Consider the following 23,216-nt stretch of genomic DNA (forward strand, 5'->3'; position numbering starts at 1 on the left):
AGCCAATGAAACGGCTGGGCCTTGATTTTTATGGGTCAAAGGTCCATACCGACAATTTGCATGTAAACAAGTCTAGAAATTATAATTTCTCGTCGCGCGTATAGCTTAGCTAGCCTAGCCGCGTAGTACACATGCACGCGCGCGTGGACGTAAGCCAGGCCTAGGCTTTGCCCGGGGATTTCGTCGTGTTTTTCCAGAGAATACTGAGCTTAACAGGTAACAGTAATAATTTATGTGTATGTTGTAGTTCATACACGATGTGGAGCTCGTGAAAACATAGAGAAAGCTTTTAGTCCTACTTCAAATTTCATTTGAAATCCATTTCGTGTTGACTTGCACTTCTGAATTTATAGCTACAACAATGGCGGTGCTGGTGACACGTTACAGTTGTGCATGCCCTATAGTTGGGTCAGTGTTTAGAATGCCCATGTGGCAACGCTGTAGGTCTATGTGCCGGTAGAAATTAGCAGAAACCCTTCTCAAAGAAACCACTGCTCTTTAGCCTCAGTCAGCAGAGTGTATTGTATGACGCCACCAAACTTGTCCGAAGTTTGCCAAAAAATAAAAATCCTGGCTGGTCCTCGTAGGCCTAACACTTTGTATCTAGCTTAGGCCTGTATTTTGTCCCATTTGATCTATATAAATGATGAGTTTTAAATTAGTAAACTAGTTTCTTGTTTCGTGCAAGCCACAGCACTGGAAGGCAAAAACTGCTAGGCCTACTGCAAATTAGTTTGATAAATACTGAATAGTATTGCTTGGTAAAGTAAATGTTCGGGGATGCCAAGCTACAGCTTTGGGGAAGATGTGGACTGAATTTTCGCAGGGGACTAATTGACAAAGTGACTGGTTGGTAGACCCTATTTATTGGCTAAGCTATATTTTTGTCTTGTCTTCTCCCAAAATTACCGGGTCAAATAAAGATTATGTATACTTAGACGGGGTTCTCTGGCCATGCATATCCGAAATATAATTTCCTGCCTGAAACTTAGCAAAGTAATGTGATTAAACCTCTGCATAAAATGTTCATGCTTGGGATTTTGTTTGCCTAACCTTTCAAATACTTCATTTGATAATGACCCTTGTATTCCTGTTGATCAGCAGGGGCAATTCTTTTTTGTTTTATCTTCAAGAATTTTTCATAACTGGCAAATAAAAGAACTGTGAGAGTTAGATATTTGGGAAAACTAATAAATGCTAGAAAATAGTTAAAAGAAAAATTACCTCTATTAACTTCAATATTCTTTTTTTCCTAAATAAAACAGTAACCTGCAAAGCAATGCTTCACAACACATCACAACTAGCTCAAGTCTCACAGACTTATAATTATTTGATAAAAAAGGAGATGTAACTTTTTGTTTCACAGGCAAAGTATTGTGAGCAAATAAAGTGGGAAGAGTGTCACACTGCTTTGTGTTGTTCTGATTTCGGTTTTTTTTAAATGTTTTTGGGGAGCACAGAATGGAATAAATTTGTATTCAAAATTATGTACATTTTGTATCAAGAAAAGTAAAAATCATCATTGCAGTTTCCAAGTTGATGAGTGATACATAACATTAGAAAAGTTACTCAAGAATGCTTACATGTAAACAACCAAGTTTTAGATGCAAAACAATTAAAAATTTTCTGAAAAGATTTATATGAGCATGCTGACAGATGCCATTGTAGGCCCTATATGTAATTGCATTTACCGTGGTTTAGTTATGATTTACAATTTGGAGTAGGTAACTGAAAACGGGTATTATATGTTTTCTGTTTGGTCCAATAAAAGTACATCTTAAAACAAAAACATGACAAAGTCTCTTTTTGCTCACAATTGATTTATTTTCAATCAAATCTTTGAAGCATGTGTCAAACCGTATGCTGTGCACACATTCTAAATCCAAATGTACCGCAGGATAAAATGAAAGGGAATAAAGCTCAGTCCACACACAAGAATAGTCTAAAAGGCAGGCAGTCTGCAGATTTGAGCCTCGCAATCTAGCTGTATGTTTTTCAATATTATTATATTACATCAGAAACTTAATATTACTACTTTTCATGGTATTGCAGAATAAAAACTTCTGAACACACATTACACTCGTTATTTAGTTGGTTACTGTGAAAAATGTCTTAGTCGGTAGGTCTACAAATACTGTCACACTAAAAACATTTCAGCAAGACCACCTGTGCCCTGGTACTTTGTCTCTCGCCTGGAGTGGCACCAATTGAACGAAATCCAGGTTAAACTGGGAAAATGTACTGCTGTAGAGATGGTATTCTTGGTTTCTTTTCAGTTTAGGGCATACTATTACCTTTAATGAACTTACACAGACAAGTGAACCCCCCCAGTACTCATTTTCACATTATCATCAACTGCGGCTGCTTTTGTAATAAATATACCCACGAATAAAATACTTTCCAGTTACGAGGTGAAATTGTAGCAATTTGTCAATAAGCGATCCAGATGTTGATGATATAATTCACACTTAATATTAAATCCTAATGTTAGAATTCTGCAAGGCTGCCTTCAGATGATCAAAGCTCACCTGTGAAAGACTCTACAAGGAGTCAGAGTCAAAGTAACTGTAACTTTTTAAAGCTAATTTAATTTAAAAATAAACCTGTATACCACTAGAAAAAAAAATATTGCAACATTCTGATGTCTACGCGGGTCCATTCCAGTTGGAGATCCAAGACAAATTGGCTGGTCTCGTAGAAGTGGCCGACTTCGGTCGAGATCCAGATGCTGAAGGCGGCCTTGGTTGCTCACATTTGGCCATGGATTCTAGCATTTTCTGCAGGACATCACGCTCTGAAAAATTGGAAACGATACAGCATTATTATTGGGAATTAAACAATAAAGATTGAGACCTTAAAAAAATCCTTGTTATATATAAAATTATAAGCAGAATGTTGTGTGACGAAAATGCCCCCAAATCTCACTTTTCTCTAGTCTTCGTACTGTAAATCTTACCCATTTCCTTCTAGAGACCAGGCATTTTCGTCTAGTAAATCCCTATTGTCTTTGTAGGCGTTATTTCTAAACAGTTTCTAGTATTTTCCTGGCGATATTGTGTGTGTGCACTCTGTTTGTTTATACGTCAGCTGTATTGTTAAGGTAAAATCCAACATGGCTGCCATTTGCGCAGTGGTGGTTAAAACGTTTGAGATTGGCTGAAAGTTGTAAATTTATTTCCGGAAGACTGAGACATCAAAAAGGCAACTCATATTTGCAGAAAGTCGAGATAAGTGTTTATTTAGCTTCAGTAGAGGTAATATTGTCTAATTTGAAGCAACTGTGAAAGTAACGAAAATTTTGATGACTTTTCTGTTAGATATCGTCTGGTAAGTCAGTGACTGGATCATAAATATTCATATCTGTGACATCACTGTGTTTGTTCAATGAACTTAGGGTTTGTTTACATTCACTTATACCCGGTGAAAGTGAGCATTTTGGGGATTCTTACTAATTTATTCACAGTTGTAGAACACATCGTTAGGAATGTCTTGAAGATTGATTCCAGCCATTTTATGTTATGTTTTCCTGTATGATTTTAGAGATATTTAGATGAAACTATCGCCATATGATTATGAAACACTCTTCTGTGACTTTTTACAAATGTGGGCGTGGCCAATTTACTAGCACGTATTTTTGACCGAACTGGGCACGCAACCCATAGGGTATAAATAGGTCAGCATTTTGCTAATTAAGGGATTTGGAATTGGATTTGGTGGATGTTGGCCAAAGAATACTACTGTACTGCTCATCTCTGATATGATAGGTTGTGCGTTGGGGAGCAAGTTAGCCTGAACAAAGTGGATGTAAGTGAGCCAAGTACTGGGGAGCCAAGCCACATTGATTTGCTCCTTTATTTGTATAGTGGGGAGCAAGGATAAATAATTTAAGGTTTTATTGGAGGATCGGCATTGTTGTGCAGTGGGGAGCCAAGCTTAAGGTTTTATTGGAGGATCTACGTTGTTGTGCTGTGGGGAGCCAAGCTTAAGGTTTTATTGGAGGCTCTGCATTGTATGTGTATTGGGGAGCCAAGCTTAAGGATTCATTGTAGGCTCTACATTGCCTGTGCATTGGGGAGCCGAGCCTAAGGATATTTTTTGTTTGGGGTACGCTGAACTGGGGAGCTGTATCTGGGTATTGAGTCATAAGCAGACAGTAGAGATATAGTGAGTTTGTATAAAGTTTTCTCACAGAAGCACTGGGTTCTTGAGAGGAGATTTAGTGGAATTAGGCTGACGAGTCTGTTTTCCTAAGTAGTGTGAGAAAGGTCTGGGGCCTATTTAGTATTTTTGAGGAAGGCCTGGGGCCTATTTAGTATTTTCAAAAAAAGGTCTGGGACCTTAGTGAATTCCTCTTGAAAGCAGACAGGTTTAAATGATACCTGGTCTGGCTGTACAAGTTTATTAACCTAGACAGGTTTAAATGATACCTAGTCTTGGTTGTGCAAGTTGAGTAGACGGGTTGGAACGATACCTCGTCTCCACTCTGAAAGCAAGTGGACAGGTTTAAACAATACCTGGCTCCATATTTGTTTTATACCATACTGTTTGCAAGTTATAGTGTTTCCCTTACTCCCCCAGTCATATTCAAGTGCCAATCAACCCTGGGTTGGAAATAAGCGAGGATTGGATACAGACATTTACTGGATTGTACCAGGAGGTGTTCATACTGGAGTGTAAATACATGTACAGAGTGTAATACCCGACCCCATTTTATTATTGTTGCGGATACAACAAGTTTCTTACAACTTGTTATTGTTCTCATTTGTATCGTTGCGGATCTGAATTAAATAGTTGGGAATAGTTTTGTTCTGTACAACTTGATTCCTGTCATAATTTATGTGAGCCCTCCCCCTTTTCAAGGTGACTGCTTCTCGATAACTTCCGTCATATATTTTGACCCGAACCCACGTCAGCCAACGCGAAGTGCTACACCGGAGAGGCGAAACTCTGGGGGTTTAGGCCTGAACTATTTCGCCTGGTGGCAGCGCTATTGAGGATTTTGAAGAGGTTTCCCGAATTCCCCCCCTTTCCAATCGGCCCCTGGTCCACGCCCCGCCCCCTCTCGTCCGCCCGGAGCGGAGACGGAGCGAATATTTCGCCACAGTTGTAATAACTGTGCTCTATTAACGAGGTTCGACTGTAATAAGGACAAAATGGCACAAATTTAAAGCAGAATAACTTGACTAGGAAAATTATATGTTCATACCGTTACAAGGACATGAATAAATAAATTATATTTGGAACATTCCGTGCGAATAATACCATCAATAAAATATGAGCTTTGATCTGTTACCCTTTTCAGATGCCAGTTGTAGATACTCGTCCAGTTTGCCGGCATCCAGTGCCTTGGACACTTCCACCATACCGGGACGGAACGGCTTGTTGAAGAAGCGATCGTACGTCGTGTGCCGCCGCAGATGCTTCTGATGGGTTGAGGACAAAGGAACTACGAATAGAACAAAACATGGATAGCGTGAGTATTAACATCAATTTATTTATGTAAATCAATAAACATTAACATTTAGCTGAACCAATGAACAGATCTTGATTATAATATCTTTTACGTACTGAGTAACACAACTATAGGCCCACATGTATAGCTTTAAAAAGTTGCTGTAAAGTGTGATTTTTTTTATTCTGTGTAGTTCAAATTTTTTTCAAGTGTTTGTAGCAGATAACTGGATTTTCAACATTCTTTCCCATTGCCATATGGTATTTCATCCAGATGTTTAGCAATGCACCCATATTGTTTTATCATTGTAGCACTGCCTTGAAATCTCGAATAATATTCGACGAAGTGAGAAATTTAAATGTAATTCTCAACCAGAAGATGTTTGTAAAGTCGAAATCATTTTGTCAAATTAAATGAATATGAAATGCGTTTGTAATTATAAAATTTCCTTAATCTCAAGGTCATACCTTCACCATTAAAATATTAATAATAACTTTAAAAGAATGATGATCATTTTTATGTATGATTGGCAGTTGGACAAAAATTGTGTTTACCAATGCCGGAAGCCTTTAAATGTTTGTCTTTATTGCACCCGTATCGACTGTTGTTTCCTCGAAGTAGATCTTGTTGTTTGGGAAACTGATACGAAAACCGCATGGTTGAGGCGAGACTGAACGGGACCTTCTCCCGCCAGTCCACGTAATTCTCAAATGCCGATTGCATCTGATAACCTGGCAAAAACAGAGGAAGAAACGATTGTGCGTTTATCACCTCACGGGCATTGTTAATAGGCTCATGTAACTTCTATTTTCCCGATTATTTAAAAGGAAAAGCTCCTTCAAAAGTAGCTTTCTAGTTCTGTGGCAACAGATTATGAAAGAATGTGGCTTAATTTATATAACGGGTTTTGCCCTGACCTAACGTATATTATAATATACAGGTTACAGGTGCACGCGTCACAGTGCACATTGTAATTCGACAACCAGAATTATAATTTTTACTGCGGTGGCGTAACGCTCGTGGACAAGTGGTACCGACACGCGCCACATGCCTCTTGTACATGTACATGTGTTGTGATGACATGTACATGTGTTGTGATGGCCAATGTACCCGCGCGTCAAGCTGAAGAATCTGCATTATGAGTGCAGTGCCACCATTGATCTCCTAACCCCCCAAGGGACCATTGAAAACCTGTATAACCTTGTTGGATTCAGCATGGTTAGGGTTAAAAGAATGTATCACCCATAGTGTTATATATCCACTTTTACTTTTTATATACCTCTGGTGCCACCGCAGTTATGGCATCTAAAGGCTAAACAAGCCACGAAGTGAATACATCACGCACACAATTATGTGTGTAGAGGGCACTAGCGCCAGTGTGAGGAATTTGTACGATGGTCATTTCTGTTTTGTTTTCTTCTCTTTTTCTATATTTGCACATAACATTTTGATAAACAGAAATGAGTTTGTTACACTTCAGGTAAAGTACATGTAACTTGCACTTTATAATTGATATTTCCAAAACTACTTCTGATACCTTGGGGAACGCCCAGATAGTCATTTTGATAGGTTGACTTGCACTTGTCCCGTAGTACTTCTTCCATCATTTGATCAGTGATCTCGCCTGGGTAGATTTGTTGGTCCTTAGGTACATGCTTAGGGAACCGCCAAACCATGAAAGACTGTGGATACGAAAAGAGAGGAGTAAATTGTGTCAGGCCCCATCAGCGTCAGGGACATGTTCTGGCAAGATACATTTAAATCAAGTAACTAAAAAATCACTTTCCATGATTCATTTTGGCACTTGCATTTCGCATGCATTATTTAGACTGCACGCGTGGACGAAAACTGGGTTTATGTATGGCTTACCAAATGCCTTGAAAAACGATTTCGTAGTAGCGTAATCGTTATGGACAAAATCGGAGCCACTGGATACGAACGGTAGTAAATCTATAGCAGTACAGTACATTGACTGTAAAGAGACTATGAGCTGTCAGTCGAAATAAGGGTTATTCAAACATTCAAAATTTTAGTCTTAAATGGAACTAGAAAATTGTTGCTTGTCCTCCGTATAGGGCCTCGTATTTATTTATTTTTACCGTTTTCTTTTTCAAACGTTTTTCTTTTTTTTGCTTTTTTATTTTTAAAGGTATCGATTCTTTAAAACAGTGTATTAAGTGCAATGAAAATGGAATATTCTTCACCTTTTGGGCAAAATTGTTTTCGTAAAGAGCTCAATAATATCCAACATACCAATAGATCTGGTATAGAGTAAAATTCGTGAAAGAGCGGTTCATCTTCTAGCTGCCTGCCAATCTGGCTTTAGACCATTGCACTCGACTGAGACCACTTCACAATTAAAAATTGTGTTAATGCAATGGTATGTGGGAAAATGACTAGTAGTGTTTATTAGTTTAGTAAGGCTTTTGATTCCGTTAATCATGTTATTCTCTTGGAAAAACTACGAGAAAAGAATCTGTCCGAGTCAGCCTTAAACTGGTTCATTTCCTACTTAAACCAATCGCAAACAATCAGTGCATATCGAAAGAGCCAAGTCTGACCACTCCCACTCAACCCAGCGTTCCACAAGGCTCAGTTCTTGGCCCACTCTTGTTTATTATTTACTTCACTAGAGACCTTCCCGCCGTAATTCCTGTAAATTGTATATGCATGCTGATGATTGTACGATTACTTGTAGTTCCCCAATCAGAAACGACTGAGAATCGCCTTAATGAAGCCAAGGTTGGAATTGAGAAATATGTTATTCACTAATGCATCTAAAACCAAAGCTATACTCATTGGATCAAGCTTCTGACAACGACTTGTAAGGATCTTCATTGGTGAGTCCTTAGTGGAGAAAGTCAGCATCTTCAAATGTTTGGGCGTTGTCAAATAAGGCATGAAACACGGAAAGCATTGGATTCCGAGAAAGAGCCTTCATATCTTAGTTCAATGCCTAATATTGCCCATTAGCTTGATTACCGCTGTACGGTATGGGGAATCAAATACATGTATGAACGACACAACGATAGGCTCAACAAACTGCTTAGAAAATAAAAGAGCAGCCAGGCTAATTCTGGGATGCCCATTCAGTACTCCGTCAACTGATATGTTCGACAAAGTAAAATGGCTCCTCTTTTCAAAAAGATAAAAATATGTGAGAGGAGTACTTGTCTTCAAATGTGCCCTAATTACATGGCTGACCTTTTCAACTAGTTTACGGATCACCGAGTTACAAGACAGAATACACAAGGTATGCGTTAAAACTCCCCATTGCTAAAACAGAATATTTTCTCATAGTTTTGCAGTTCTCGGAGCAAAAATCTCTAATAGCCTACCTGTCCATCTCAGACAAATCAATTTGCTAGCTGTCTATTAAGGCAAATTACTCGGCCCATTTGATTTATCAAGATTAAATACCTTCAAACTTTCATGATTTTAGAATTAATTTAGTTAATTGAATTACTTTAATTATGTTAATAACTTTTTGCAGTTAATTATGTTTTTTATGTATCATGCTTAATTAGTTTTGAGCTGTGTTTTTTTACGTTTAACTTAAATTTAGTGCTTCTGTCTTCTCCGTTATTTCATAACTCTTGTAATCATCTTTTTGAAACATTTTGAAGGCCCAATGAAAACCAGCTTTGGCTGTTTGGGCGTATCCTGAGTAAATGAAGGAAATAATAAATAATAATAGAGACTTGCTGCACTCAAATATTAATTATTGGCTTAAAATTAATTGAAATCAAATTATGTACTACTTGCTGAAAAGAAAATAGAGAACACACTGATAAATTATATTCGGTTCATAAATTCCAATAAAGCGTATTTTTAAGAGTTATTTGATGTCATTGAAAAAAATATCGCTGCGAGCAGGGTTCGAACCTGCGCGGGAAGATCCCATTGGATTTCAAGTCCAACGCCTTAACCACTCGGCCATCACAGCACAGGAAACCTTTGTGGCCCATTTATTTATAAATGATGAATCATCCAGAGCAACCTTCGCAGCACAACGGCTCTTCGACGACTGTTTTATGTATAAATGCTTCGAACAGAGTTGCAGCGCTCATGCGGATTACGCGGAGACTACTGGCTCCTGACTGTTCCATGTTTAAAATCATACTTCATTTTCCTCACTGTTATACTGTATTAATTATATTGTCCTGCAAACTCAAAACATTTGAATAATTATATCATAGCATAGGATTTGGAATATGGAACAAATCACGGTTTTTTTACTGTTATGTGTCGGTATTTTAGGTGGATTAACTTGACTTTACAAATGTTGAGTAAATGGTTGTTTACTAAACAGCCGTTGAGACTATTTACGTATATCTAGTGGGATTGAGCCTACGGCTGTTTACATACATCGACAGTCTTGGTGACTTCGCGTACAGTACATGATTTCTGAAACGGCTGAGCCTATTTCGATATGGATGGATTTGGTTAGTTTTCGGTCGGTGACGACACGCCTGTTATAACATACCTCAAATGGGTGTGGATTATTGCGCCTATCTCCCGAGGAAGTGCCTGATCGTATAAGTTGGGGTCTACAGTAGCCCTTATTGTAGAACTCCTTGTTGTATGTTGGTGTTCCTACGGGTCCATTCAGCTCATACGAAGCCTTGTATAGACCATCCGTAGATTTCGGCCTAGTTGTAAAAGTAATTAAACGAATGGGGTGTTCTCAAATTGCATTCATTTTCAATTAAAATTATTCCTTATTAGGGAAAATTCTGGGTTTGTTGCTCTTCGGAAATACCATACATGCATGGAGTGACTTGCGGGTATAAGAAGAAAAAAGGATAATAGTTCAGGTTGCTATACGTATAGTCATTTTAATGTTCCATAAATCAAGATGTAGTGAACTTACGAATGGTACTTTGTGTCTGTTTTGTTTTGTTTATTTCCATTATGGAGTATATGTTTACCATGTTACCTTGCTTGCGGCGCAGGAGGAGCAATGACTCCTGGAAAATCTCTCCGGTATGTCGTCATTGTACGCTTCACCTGCGGAGCGCCGCTACGACCTTCAAGATTGAAAAAAGAAGAAACAGACGTTTGCTTCATAAGAAGTCGTGTGTTTTAATCTTCCACACTTAAATTTACTTATTTGTACCCTATCATGTGCTCCTTATAAATTAATGTTGCCATTATAATTTTGTTCTGACCGAAACGTGCCATTTAGGTACAGAGTTTCATCTATCGCCTGTCTTTTCTCATTAAAAACTACCAGTCAACTCCGAGGAAGCTTTGTGAAACTGTTTCCCCTTCATGCGAAATCAGCCAACATTTTGCACTGTGTTGAAAGCTTTGCATGGGAGATCAATACACCAGTGTTAAGACTTGTGCATAAATAGGGAGTTTGAGTTTGTAAGAACAAAACTGCCTGTGTGAATAAGTTTTGCCCGTATTCAGGACTGGACAGGTGGCTAGATTAGACTCCTGTCAAATACGGATATTGCGCTGATTCTTTCACGAAAGAACCACGAACCTGTAAAATGTATTGAATAATCATAAAGATTGGCAGTAAACGTACACCTTACTACTGAAAAAGCTTCTGTAATCTTACCCTTTGATCTTAGGAAAACGACAGCACTTGTAAACAGACGATTTTGCGTAAATCCCGTCATTTGTTAAACTATTTCAAGCGAGTTTCAAGTGCTTTAATGTTTGTGTTGTCTGAACAACTAGCAGTGAGACCCCAAAGAAATCACGGTGTTTAATTTAGATTGATAGTGGCCTTTTCTAGGTCGCTGTAGCATTCAAGGCCTGGCTGCTATCAGCGCGATAGCAACCGTTTAAAACGTGCAAAGTCCTCATGACCGTCATAAGGATAATGTATAGTGAGGAGATTATACACGATCAACTTGATCACATGAAATATATTCTGATAAATGATCTCATCTTGATGATAAATTGACGTAAATTATGTCCTGGGAAGTACTTACCCACGAACAGAATCTACTTCTAAACCGCTGCACCGAATGGAGTTTTATATAGTAGTCATCCTGTATTCTTGTACGACTTTTTTGGGTTCCATCTACGATTTTTGATACTTACATTGAAATAGCACTTTAAGAATCAAACGAACGACGATTGGAGTTTATCCACACCATATCTAGTTTTTTTCAGTATTTGTAGGCGAAGTTGTGGAAGTAGTTATGAAGATTATCCTATGGGGTTAATTTTATAAAAACGGCAAGAGACTCCCCTCATTAAAACTCACTATAAATACATCGTTGACATTCATAGGTTTTCCTATATGTTTTTAAAACTGTTTTTGTTTCAGTTCTTAGTGTAAGGATTTAATTTGTTTTTTTCATTAGATTTTAAGAATGCTTCGATTAAATTCATGGGATGGATATTGTAAGACAAAAGTTTCAACAAAACAATCTAAAGGATGAGAAGAACTGAATCGACTGCTTCTGAAAGATGTAAACATAATTTCAAATACATTTTGCTGTTTGTGAAATTGGAAGTATGCGTTTTCATTGGCCCACATACAGTGTATATTTCTTCTGGTTGACGCATAAATTGTCGAACTAAATAGATACACAATAGACAATATAATTTTGCACGTTATTGCTTCAAGTTAAACAGACACACAAAAATATAGAGAATATGTGTAATTTGGAAACATGATGAAAGCGTAAAAATATCAGATACCAGTGACGATATAATAGTGTGACGAATGTAAATGAAATTTATGTAGTATTGATTGCAAAATGACGAAATTGCCTTATTTATCCATTAAGGTAGATCTATCATACTTCCGGAAATTGTGGACGACAAAAATCAATTATCTTTTACAAAAAGGTATAATAAATGTGTGAATTCGAGCATAGTGCCAAAATGACTGACCAAAGATGGAATTGAATGTATGATATGAAACGTCTTGAATTTTCAAGACAATTTTGCAGTTTTGTGAAAAAGACCCATACTTTGAATGACTTTCATCCTGTTGTACATTGTCATGTTGAACTGGGTACATAACGATAATAATACCGTGAATATTGCGCATGTGTATATATCGATATCCACGGATAATAATAGTAAGTGGTATTAGACATCGCTTTTCACGTGTGTGCATGTAATTGAATTCTGTGTAATTCACCGTTAATTTCAAAAGCTGAAAATAAAACGTTTTAAAAGTCTTCTTTCATGCCGTTCTTACCTAAAGACGCCATGGCCGTCTTCGGCCTCTGTAGCTTTGGACCTTTGGGCCGTGCTGGTTTCTTAGCTGCTGCGTGCTTGGTTAGCTCTTCTCCGATGGAGAGGGAAGTGAGAAGCTCCAAGCAACGCCGCTTATCTTCGGCATTCGCCTTGCCGTAAAACTGCAGCAGGTCCTTGCTGAAACCTGCCGTTAGCGAATCGCCGCCGAACTGTTTGGAAGAAATTAAAGCTATTAAAGCAAAGTTGCGTGTGCTTAAGTTTTTAAAGCTGAAGACAGAAAAAATCGAGGTTTCTTAATTGCGTGCATGTCGAAGTTTCTAACTGAAATTTGTGTTTTTCGGGCCACTGCTAGTTTGAAAAACGAGCAAACAGCTGTGAAGCATGGACATAGTAGACGTGAACTGTGTACATGTTAAACCTCTTGGTTTTAATCTAAGGTTCCCCCATTTGAAAAGACCACAATAGTCCAGTGAACAGTTCAGGACGAATACCAGCAAGGGCGTCTGCGCTTAGCAATAATACTAAAATCATATGGCAGCAGAACATGAGTGAGCAAGATCATTTTGTGCATGATCACTGTATGTAAACATGATTCTGTACGTGCAGTCACAGGTTAACGTAGTACTTTATGCACACTTTGATCATGCACCTGACTGAAACCTGGACAGAAATCTAATGAGCCAAAAAACTTCACCATACTGATCACTCATTTTCCTCAGCTGAACCGACAACTTTTACCTCGGTAAGGTACTGCTTGCTCCTCGATTTTGCCCTGTGATCTGTCTCTCCAGTTCCCCATCCTTCCCTAACTTGACTAGTTACGATCTCCGTGGCCGCCATTGTTACGTTTCACCTGTTACCCCGTCTTCCGTGGCGCGCGCCTCATTACGTCAACAAATGGGCCAGCCCAAGCCCACACGGTACCCATTGATCAGAGATTCCCAGCTGAGTGCGTGGTTGCTATGGGACGCGTCGACGTGTGGTGTCGGTTGCCCATTGGCTTCCTTTCCTAAACGAGGGCGCTGTGCGCGCACATCCGCCCCAAGGGTGTATTCTCCTAATTCAAGCCCCATTGAAAACCGTGTAAAATCAACATTCTTCAGGGCTCAATAACTGCAAGCCAACATCCCTGAGGTTTGTCAAACAAAAATGGAATTATTCCTTGGTCCTTAAACTTTCAATTTCTTTTCAATGGGGGAGGGGGTCAACTGATGGAATTTTTAATTATTCACACACAAAAAAACAACCCCCCCCCAAAAGGAGAAGTTGCGAAGTCTGCGTTTAGCCATTTTTCAAGTGCCAACCCTCAACTTTCTCGGGCACCTAGGACAATTTCCAACCGTAATTTTTCGGCCCTTCTGCTCAAAGATAGGAGCCCAAACCCCCATGAACTTGATCCTGCCCAGAATTTATACAATCTCACCCTTTGGGGGGGGGCAAACATCTCCTTTTTCAAAAGAAAATGTGGGGGAGGGCACTTTTAATGCTACTAGTGAGCTGGCCAGAAATTCTCGCTTCAATTAGTAGACTGCACCCCAAACCCAATGGAGATTAATGCCCGAACCCCAGACCCACTGGCGAAAGCCGGTCTTTGTAAAAGTCGACTCATGTCTTTCATTTTCAGTTCAATATATTTTAGTTAACTATGATAATATTTTGAAGAAATTTTCATCCGAAGATAATTTTCATCCGAAGGTGACCATCCTTAAAAAGTCTTGAAGACCAATGGCATTTTGAAAATTGAGAACCTCTTGCATGGCGTTGTTTGTTCAAATAATAGATATAAGCCTGCCTGTCTGTTCCAGCTTTTGAAACCTCTTTTCTTCCATAAACTCTTCAGTTCATGGTCCACAAAATGCTCTAATAGCAGTTAATTCGAAAACAATCGTGATTTTGTCCAACTGGGTTATCATCAGCAGCATAGATTCTGGCTTGCGAACCCATGGTACCGGGCAAGTTGTATGCGCTTTTCGAATCGAAGCCACGTCTCTGCCATTTTTATTCCGGGCTAGACTGCTATACTTTACGTAACTGCTAAGGTAGGAATTTATATTATAATAAAAAATCCGTGACTGTAATTTTAAATTATAGTCCATGTCTTCTATAATTTCATAAAAATGGGAAAAGGAAAAAGAAAGAAAAAACACGACATCGTATTGCGCGTGCGTCATAAGGAAACAAAGATGCGGTTCAAGTGTGTATATGTGTGTGTGTCTTCACTTCGTCTTCATTGGTCTGTGCCTATTATTCACTTGTCATATTATGGATGACTGATTTGCATCAGTGTGTTTCAATTTTCGTCGCCTCCTTTTTTTGAGAATTACAATTAAGATTTATCGTTTGCGCCTGTGTTTGCTTGTTTTAAGTCAATCAAATTTTCCTGTTTTGCGTGTCTGTTCCCCTTTCCAGGCTAAAAACATTAGAACGTTTCAAGATTGATGCATGGACGTTGTTAGCTTCTCTCATTTCGTACTTTGATTCCATCTGTACCAGGCCGAAGAGGTCATAAACACTAAATCTGAGCTGCGCCCTCAAGGAGAGTCACTTTGTTTGTTTGCGACCCAGATACCAGCACATGATCTGATCGGGAACTGCAGTAGAAGTTGTTGAAAATGCGTATGCACCATACTTGTCTCGATTGCGAGCCAGTCTTTTGACTGATATTTTTTGCTGTTACGCTACTAAGGTCCCTGTAGTTTACGAAGTTCTTCACAGACGCTGACGGACGGGAGATAGACAGAGTAATGAGACTGGAACGTGACGGAAATGTTTTTTATCTTGAACGCCTATTCCCGGTAGAAGCACATTACTGAAAAGAATTAAGTTTCGCTGCTGAAATAACTTGTTTGAATTTTTCTTCGTCACACATGAGTAAGTGGGTTATCGTGTCCTTTTAAAATTTCCGTATTTTCCTCCGGCTCCCATTGCACCGTGAAAACAAGAAGTCCAGAAAGGGACGTGCGACATTTTTAAAGGTGCAGCGGAGTTTGTACTAGATCCCATTCAAATCCACGCCCTCAGTAGTGTTCGAAATGCCGCCGTCGGTCGGGGTCTTTCAATGATCTCATTATACTGAACTGAAATCAGCCAAATAATTGAATGCACACTACGATATGCTTACTTGATACAATTCGAGGTTGAAATTGTTAGCGTCTCGTGTTGCAAGTCGTAAACATCAAGAAAGTTATATTTTTTTTAATTATCAAACTACGCTCCATTCTAAAACAAAACGGCCTGTTCCAATAATAATATTTCGGATTAGAAGGAATACATTGTGCATTTTAATTTTTCTCATTTTTGTTGTGTTCATGTAGGCCCTAATAAAGTTCTTTGTGCGCTCATTGAAATTGATCTTTAGTGCATCACAAATTTCTACCCTTATATTTCTGATTTTTATTTGACTGTTTTCAAATAGCTTTGTACATGCTTTTGTCTCGTGTACTTCGCAAAGTTAGTTTTCATGGTGCCTAAACCTTCATTGTAAATAAATAGGCCCTATACCCCCATTTCTCTTCGCAGACGCTCCCCTTTCCACTTTATCAATTGTCGTCAATGAAAGAACACGTAAATACGTGTAAGTACATTCTGACTAAGGAATCCTCTTTACTGTTCCGATCTGACATGATGTTGAGTACCGTCATGTATCGTTCTCAAAACAATCGTTTATCTACAGTGATTTAATCCTAATCTCACACTTTGGGGGTCAAACAAAGAGCAGATGCTGATGTACTAACACTGCTCCATGCCACGGAGGCAGGGACGAGGTTCGTGTTCCCAGACCTCTATGCATGCTACGCAGGTGGTTGGAAGCTTCAGCGTCTAAGCTAGCATACCGTTTTTAGAGGTTTCGCCGCGGTGACCTTTTCCTTCTTTGTGTTTCATTGTTGATGTAACAAATACACGACAACCCTGTGATGACAAAACTTAAAACACATGACGATTACAAGAATGAGCAACAGTTCAGGTCATAATCTGACCGGATCCCAGTAATTGTAGCCTACAGCGTGTGCCTGAACAACATGGAGCATTTAAAAAGTTGAGGAAAAATCATTCAAACAATAATATGTAATAATAAGGGGTGTGTCCCAATTTTCTTGCACATCATAGAGAGAAATTGATATTTGAACAAAGTTCGTGTCACTGGCCTTTAAAGCAAGATGGGCAACATGATTGTCACGTAACTCCTGAGCCATTTGTGTTTGCCAGAGGGGGGTCCGCCAGTTTGGCATCTGAAACAAAATCAAACTCAGTCTGATTCCTTTATTCCCTACTTCCCATACTCTTTACTTCTCTCGGAAAACTCGGCGGAAAACTGGATGTAGAAAGATTGTGGGATAATTGCCATGCCTCATGTTTATTCCATGTGAAGTATTTTCTTTGCAAGGAGGATTTTTTACAGGGTTATACCCATAACACACATAAACATCACGAAGATATTACAAAATTCCTGCAGTAATACTGTCTTGCAGACGGTGGGTGTGACTTGTTATTTCTGTTTCGCTGTGTTCGTGTGTTGTATTCGTATAGGAATAACATAACAGAAGTGAAAAGCTATACAAATGCAAAAGAAGAAACTTGGAGAAACAAATATAGGAATTCATGTTTACACAGCAAGACAATCAGTGCTGACCAAGGAAAGAAAGAAAATGGTCACGGAAATTATTTCCTTTTTTTCGTTTGCAGTCTTATTATTGAGTTGAACACACTGTTGTCTGTGTGTATTCCATACATCACTTAATCGTGGTTTGAATTGCGGGTGTATCATGATGGATCTGACTGAGGGTTTTCAAGTGGGCAAGGTGTTAGGGGAAGACGTCTTGGCGAGGCCTCGCCGCACATGAGTACCATGCATCCATGCAATCCTTGTTAACATGTTCAGCAAAAAGCTTTGTATCGTTTATTGACCAAACCTATTGAATGCCTTCCTAAAATAGTTAGAGACACACCCTCAGTATATATTTTTTGTCGGGAAGGGTTCCGTTGTTTCTTTGTTTGTTTTTATGTGTTTTCCCCTGTTGGCAGAAGACCCGATATGACAAGAGTTGTGACAAGGACTTTTACGGAGGGGGCCTTTTTTGCAGGTTAATGATTTACACAAATTACAGACTAGGGCCTACTCACGTCCGCATCGGACATATAAACTAGACTTGCATGTCAGCCGGTCCCCTGTTAATGCCATTAAAGTCGGCTTGTCGAGTCCGGTATCGCGTACCTTGCGTGCAAATCAAACTGAAAAGCGAAGAGTTGGATGTTGACGAGACACCGAGCCTGTATCTGCTGACAGTGTTACAGCATATCGAGCGAGGAACATGGGACGGTAGGTGGCCTTGGTGTGATGGGTCGACATCCTCAAACCGCATTTAACATCCGCCAACCAAACGTCGCGGAGACAGTGATCGCTTTCACACTCTATAACTTTCAAGTTGTTCTTCTTTTGTTTTGTTTCTTTTTTCTTTACTGCAGAGCAAATTGCGCACCTACAGAGCTCGGGGAAGGGATAGGCATCTGTATCTCCACCAAGGGAATTGCGAATTATTTAAAACCGTCTGTTTTGTTGTATTGCGAAGTCATGTTAGGGAAAAGATGATGGGTAGTAATGCTGCTCTTCGTTTGACAGTATAAGAGACCTCACTGAAAAATTGTGTTATCACTGATAGCTGTTCAGTCGACAGCACTCGCAGCCAAACGAAACTGTAGCAACTTTCGCCTCGCGAATTTTTCCTGAGTGTCGATTTGGACTCTGCAACATTATTATAATTATATACCGTACCTTGTAGTTGTACACGCACGATAAAATGTCATCAGTCTTCGCTTTTAGTATACGTAAAGATTGGTGCATACATAAGGCAAATGCAGAATCGGAAACGAAGCGAATTTGACGTCCCTGAAAATGTGCAGCGAAATTTCGCCCGAATTGAAATGCATTCAACCTGTGCAAAATTCGCAGCCGGAATATTTGATCCGACGTCACAAATTTGCGTTAGCAAAGCCTCAACTGGCCTTTAGTGCACTGTAGTGAGTGATTTTTTAAGTACCATTTGGCAGTCCATTATATTTTTCTTTAATCTGTTCCATGGTAAATTAACTTAACTTCATATCTGCATTCATTTTTTTGAAAGAGAGACACAATATTTCCATTAATTTTACCCGCCTTCACTTTTTTCTAGGGTACAAAACTAATGAAGACTCAAACTGAATTATGAACTAATAAGGGTACAGTATTAAAACTCAACCTGTTTTTGTAGTTGGTACCTAAGCAAATTATATAATGGTTGTGATGAGTCTTGAATAATTCTGCGAACCTTCAGCAGAACCTGCTTTTCATATAAAGAAGATATTGTGGGTAAATTAGTATGAGTAATTCGCCGAGGTATCTTCCTTTTTCGTTCCAGTTTCTTCAGGCTTCCATTTGACAAATTACCAAAGAAGCACAGTAAGTTTAATGCGACAATACGCTCTGTAAGTTTGGTTTTAAAAAAAGTACATAAACGGTATTGTCTACTCAGAATTCCGTTAATTTTCTCAAAAAGAACATCCACAGGTTAGCTTTTTTTGCTAAAGACTGCAAGTTTCTATTCAAGTGCAGCTCGTCATCAATTATTATCCCCAAGTATTCGTACTTAGTAAGGACATTGGTAAACGCTTTTTTTAAAAATAAACATTTTGTTCGTCCGTTTTCCACACCCCTGCGTTCGAACCTCTAGCCTACTGGATGGGCCCGTCAATGGGGGGGGGGGGAAACTGCCCCCATTATTAAAAAGCATAAGCATGAAATATATAATTTGTTCCTGTGAATTGGCCCCCTCAAGCTGATACTGTTCCCCCCTTAATGCCTGAAGCTGGCAACGGTGCTGGAAGCTACTTCTAACAGGAGTTATTGTAATTACGTGCCTCACTTTTCCTGTTCAAGGCGTTGTGCAGAAGATATCGCTGTCACGCGCCCTTGGATGGGGCTAGTAGGAAATAAGAGCGACCACATTTTTTTTTCCTCCACCAAGGATGTATGCATTTTTTGTTGACTGGGTCGAAGTTTATTTCAAGGATGGAGCCCAAAATTAATGGGTCGAAGTTCGTTTCAAATTATGAACACTTGGTTGGGGCAGTAGGCCTATACCTTCTCACAAAAAGAGAGAGCTGGTCGGGGTTAGGTAAGACATCTGTGCGTCTCACAATAATCTCCGGGGTGCATTGTGAACCAGGTCATCTGCAGTAGGCATGCACGCGCACGCCATGGTGGTGAACGCACGAAATAAAACATTCGGTATCTACCATTATGATGCGCGACATGCGGCAAAGCCCCCCCCCCATTGTGTCTTCTTTTGTGTTGATGGGATCTTTGGAATTCCTTTCAGATTTCTGAGGGGTTGCAGTAGGCACAATTGCTTTCACATGGGGGTCCCCTTTACTAGATATCGTGCTGGGTATCACACATTGTTACCTCTCAGCTGTAATTTTAAGCATTTAAGGCAATTTTTAAAGCTAACAACCATACCAGCCATCTTTGCTTCTATATGTATTTCAATACAATATTAGCCGATTTAAATAATCATGATGTGTTTTCATACAGTAGTCGCATAGCTACCACAAAGTGTACATATTTTGTTTATCTTTTATTTATTCTTTCATCCGTGCCTCTGGGGGATAAACATTACAGCAGCGTCGCCAGACAAGTGATAAAACGTGATGGAAACCTTGGAACATGGCGTACAGACTCCCCACTAACCGCACTAGTCATCCCGTTCCGTTGGTTTACGCTATCGTTACTGAATCGGAAGAAAACATGTTTGAAAATAGTATCGGTGGCTCAGCAGCGGCTAAACGGCGTCCTTAGGAGTTACATCAGTAATTTCTAGAGATATTTTGAATCTGCGAGGTTTGCTTGTTTGGTTTCGGTTTGTCTAAAGCATGTTCCGGTTTGCCCTCTATTAATTATGTGACATGAAAAAGCATGGAAACATTAGCCAGGGAACGTGACCAAAAAACCTTTAAGGTTTCTTTGTGGGTTCCATCTATCCAGTAATGAGAATAAAGGAAATAGGAACTTCGTAAACTTGTCCTTTGGGTAATATAGTTAACATGATTTGAAAAGCAGAACTGGATGCTGAACCACGTCGTATGTTTGCACGCCTCCCTGTACAAAATAGTTGCATGTAATGTTATTTTCTTGCCTGTTTAAGGTCAACTAATTAACTTTTTAAGTCATAATTTTCCATGTGGCAGTTTCTGGTTAGGGTTAGCGGCATATATTGTTATTTTCTTACCTGTTTAAGGCCACTTTTAATTAACTTTTTAAGTGATAGTTTTCCGTGTGGCAGTTTCTGGTTTGTTAGTTTGATGCCAAATCAGTATACAGAACAGTCTGAGTAAGTCATGCTGCCCCTTGATGAAACATGGGCTAGGTTTATATTTAACCTACAGGCAATTATAGTCAGCACTGAGTTAATTTTAAAGATGTAGATTTGGCTTCTGTTTTGTCTGTAATTACCCCAGATTCATAGGGTTTCTAGCTCAGTACTTTTAAGTTATGTTCTTCACGGGTTTTATAATAATACAAGGACCGTCTTATCATAAATTATTAAGCAATAGCGAGCAAGTAAACGATAAAGGTAATAAGTAATACAGACGCCTTTTTTCACAGGCCGATTGAACGTCCGAACCTTCGTTTTTATTTTGAATAATATGAAAAATACATTTACTCACTATCAATATTATCACTATTTCAGTGAAGATCCACAACGTACAAGTACTACAAGACAATGCTCTGTGAATGAATACTATTAGATATGTGAAAGAAGGATCGATCGAAGGTTGGACTAAGGTGGACGAAATCTATCGTCTTCTGTGCATCTTGTGAGGCTTTAGCATTGAAAGGGACGCACACGGGGGATATAGCAATGAAGGAACCAGAACAAGTGCAGGGGGTTCATTACGGACCATTGAATTCATTCACAGCGTAAAAAGCGGATTGGTTTGAATTTCCGCGCTGAGTTAAATATATCATGCATGGGAAGCCTGCGACGCTTGGATTCGGATATCGGAAGCGTATTCTTCTGAAACAACCGGAATAATTACGCTTTCTAAAGGCAAGCTCATGTCCGGATCGTTCTGCGATAAACCACGCCCAGTACAATGGCTGCCCTATAATACATGTAGTTGAATGGGCACGTACACCTACGACAAAGCGGGGTGCACGCATACTTGTACATGCACATGGCATGCGTAGCGAAAATGCATGCACTGAACATGATTGTGTAGTCCACTGAGCGGGGGACCAGCCCACAAGGAAAGTTTAGAAAGTAGTCCCGGCAATTTGGGCATCCGCTGTCTCGTCAATCACGTCCAGAATAGAGGGTTTATTTCTCGAGAAAATGCACGTAGTCTAAGCTCACCAAAAAGTACTGAAACCACCTCTTTGCATTTATGTATTAAAAGTAGCCAGTATGTGGAAAGCTGGAAAAGTATCGAAATGAGGAATCGGAATTTAAGCGTGCTGGCATGTATCTTCGGAAATGCAACGTAACACAAAAAGAAAAGATAAAAAAAATGATTGCTGACTTTCCCAAAAGAAAATTTTATCGTGACATCTGAGTAGGCTTGATATCGTCGTTCAATCGTCTCATGCAACAGAGAATATCCTTTCTTCTAATTCAGAGACAACTATTAAAAAGATGATGAGAAAAGAAAAAAAGACAGCAAAATGATTATGAGCCATGCAGTCTTTCCTTTAATGCTCCCATCGGAAGTGTATAATCATGGACAACCCTGCCAGTGTCGGATGAGGTTTATACGCGTGAATTGCGGTAAGCACCGTCTGCCGAAGGTTACGGAAACATGTCTAGTCTAAGGACCGTGAACATCTGTGCGAAATACTGTCTTGCACACTTGATAAAAAACAACAAAAAACAAAACAATAAAGGAGGGTAATGGACTCTCTGTCTTTGTAACATTCTCGTCTCCGTCTTTTCTCCACATTTGCCTCTTCGTCTTCAGTTGGAGCTGAACCTCCAGTTGATGAATTTGTGACTAGCGTTTATGTTGTTGGCTGCGATGATCGATAATGAGTCGTGCCACAGCCTTATGAATATGATGAATTGTTCATTGTGGACGTGTGTTCGTGTGAGGGACGGTTGCACGATGGCAGTAATTCCCTCCAATCACGAGTCTTTATATAAAGTATTTTCTGATTGTCCCTCGTGATAAGTTACGAAAACAACGATTTAACATTTTAAATCACGAATCTTGTCATAGGCCTACAATCACAACTTATGTTCCAGACGCTTTATGATAATACTTCCTTCAGTTTTGAGTATTAGTGTAACGAATCAATTAATGTTATACTAGCAGTAGTGTGTTAGTGCAGGATTTCACGAGTGTTTTATTCCCAGGAACCATGATGAAGTAACTAAACTTAGCACTTCTTGGCTGGCATTACTGTGAGTAAACCATTATTCGCCAATTAACCCTCCCTCTTTGTGTAAATACAGTAATGATTTATCAGCGTCTTTATCGTTAAAAATAAACACAACACTTCATCGTCATTGTTTCACACCGGAAATCCTTCTTTACACAAGATGATGAGTGTCGCCGA

At 39.3% G+C, this 23,216-nt stretch overlaps 2 protein-coding genes and 1 non-coding gene across 4 annotated transcripts in view; 1 reads left to right on the plus strand and 2 right to left on the minus strand.

The window, feature by feature from the left end:
- Positions 1 to 1,801: 1,801 nt before the first annotated feature.
- LOC110976833 (testis-expressed protein 26-like) lies at positions 1,802 to 13,535 on the minus strand. 2 transcript variants are annotated; one of them, XM_022230442.2, is made up of 8 exons: positions 13,367 to 13,535; positions 12,630 to 12,837; positions 10,392 to 10,482; positions 9,939 to 10,104; positions 6,990 to 7,134; positions 6,007 to 6,183; positions 5,294 to 5,446; positions 1,802 to 2,794 (listed from the first exon to the last, which is right to left on the minus strand). In XM_022230442.2, the coding sequence occupies exons 1-8, from the start codon at positions 13,466 to 13,468 to the stop codon at positions 2,646 to 2,648; spliced, it is 1,191 nt and encodes a 396-aa protein (XP_022086134.1). In that variant the 5' UTR covers positions 13,469 to 13,535; the 3' UTR covers positions 1,802 to 2,645. The 2 variants fall into 2 exon arrangements, with proteins under 2 accessions (XP_022086134.1, XP_086986108.1); XM_087129982.1 differs by having other exon boundaries at positions 13,278 to 13,367.
- The window catches only part of LOC110976830 (extracellular matrix protein 3-like), a 100,728-nt gene continuing 82,893 nt past the window's right edge, over positions 5,382 to 23,216 (plus strand). The window contains exon 1 of the mRNA XM_087129953.1: positions 5,382 to 5,473. The gene's annotated coding sequence lies outside the window, so the exon portion shown is untranslated. The remainder of the gene's footprint in view (positions 5,474 to 23,216) is intronic.
- Positions 9,317 to 9,398, minus strand: Trnas-uga (transfer RNA serine (anticodon UGA)). The gene has a single exon. It is a non-coding gene; the product is annotated as a tRNA-Ser (tRNA).

The sequence above is a fragment of the Acanthaster planci genome, linkage group LG02 (genome assembly GCF_054643075.1).
Source record: "Acanthaster planci isolate LZ-2023a linkage group LG02, COTS_SCS, whole genome shotgun sequence".
NCBI classification, from domain to species: Eukaryota; Metazoa; Echinodermata; class Asteroidea; order Valvatida; family Acanthasteridae; genus Acanthaster; species Acanthaster planci.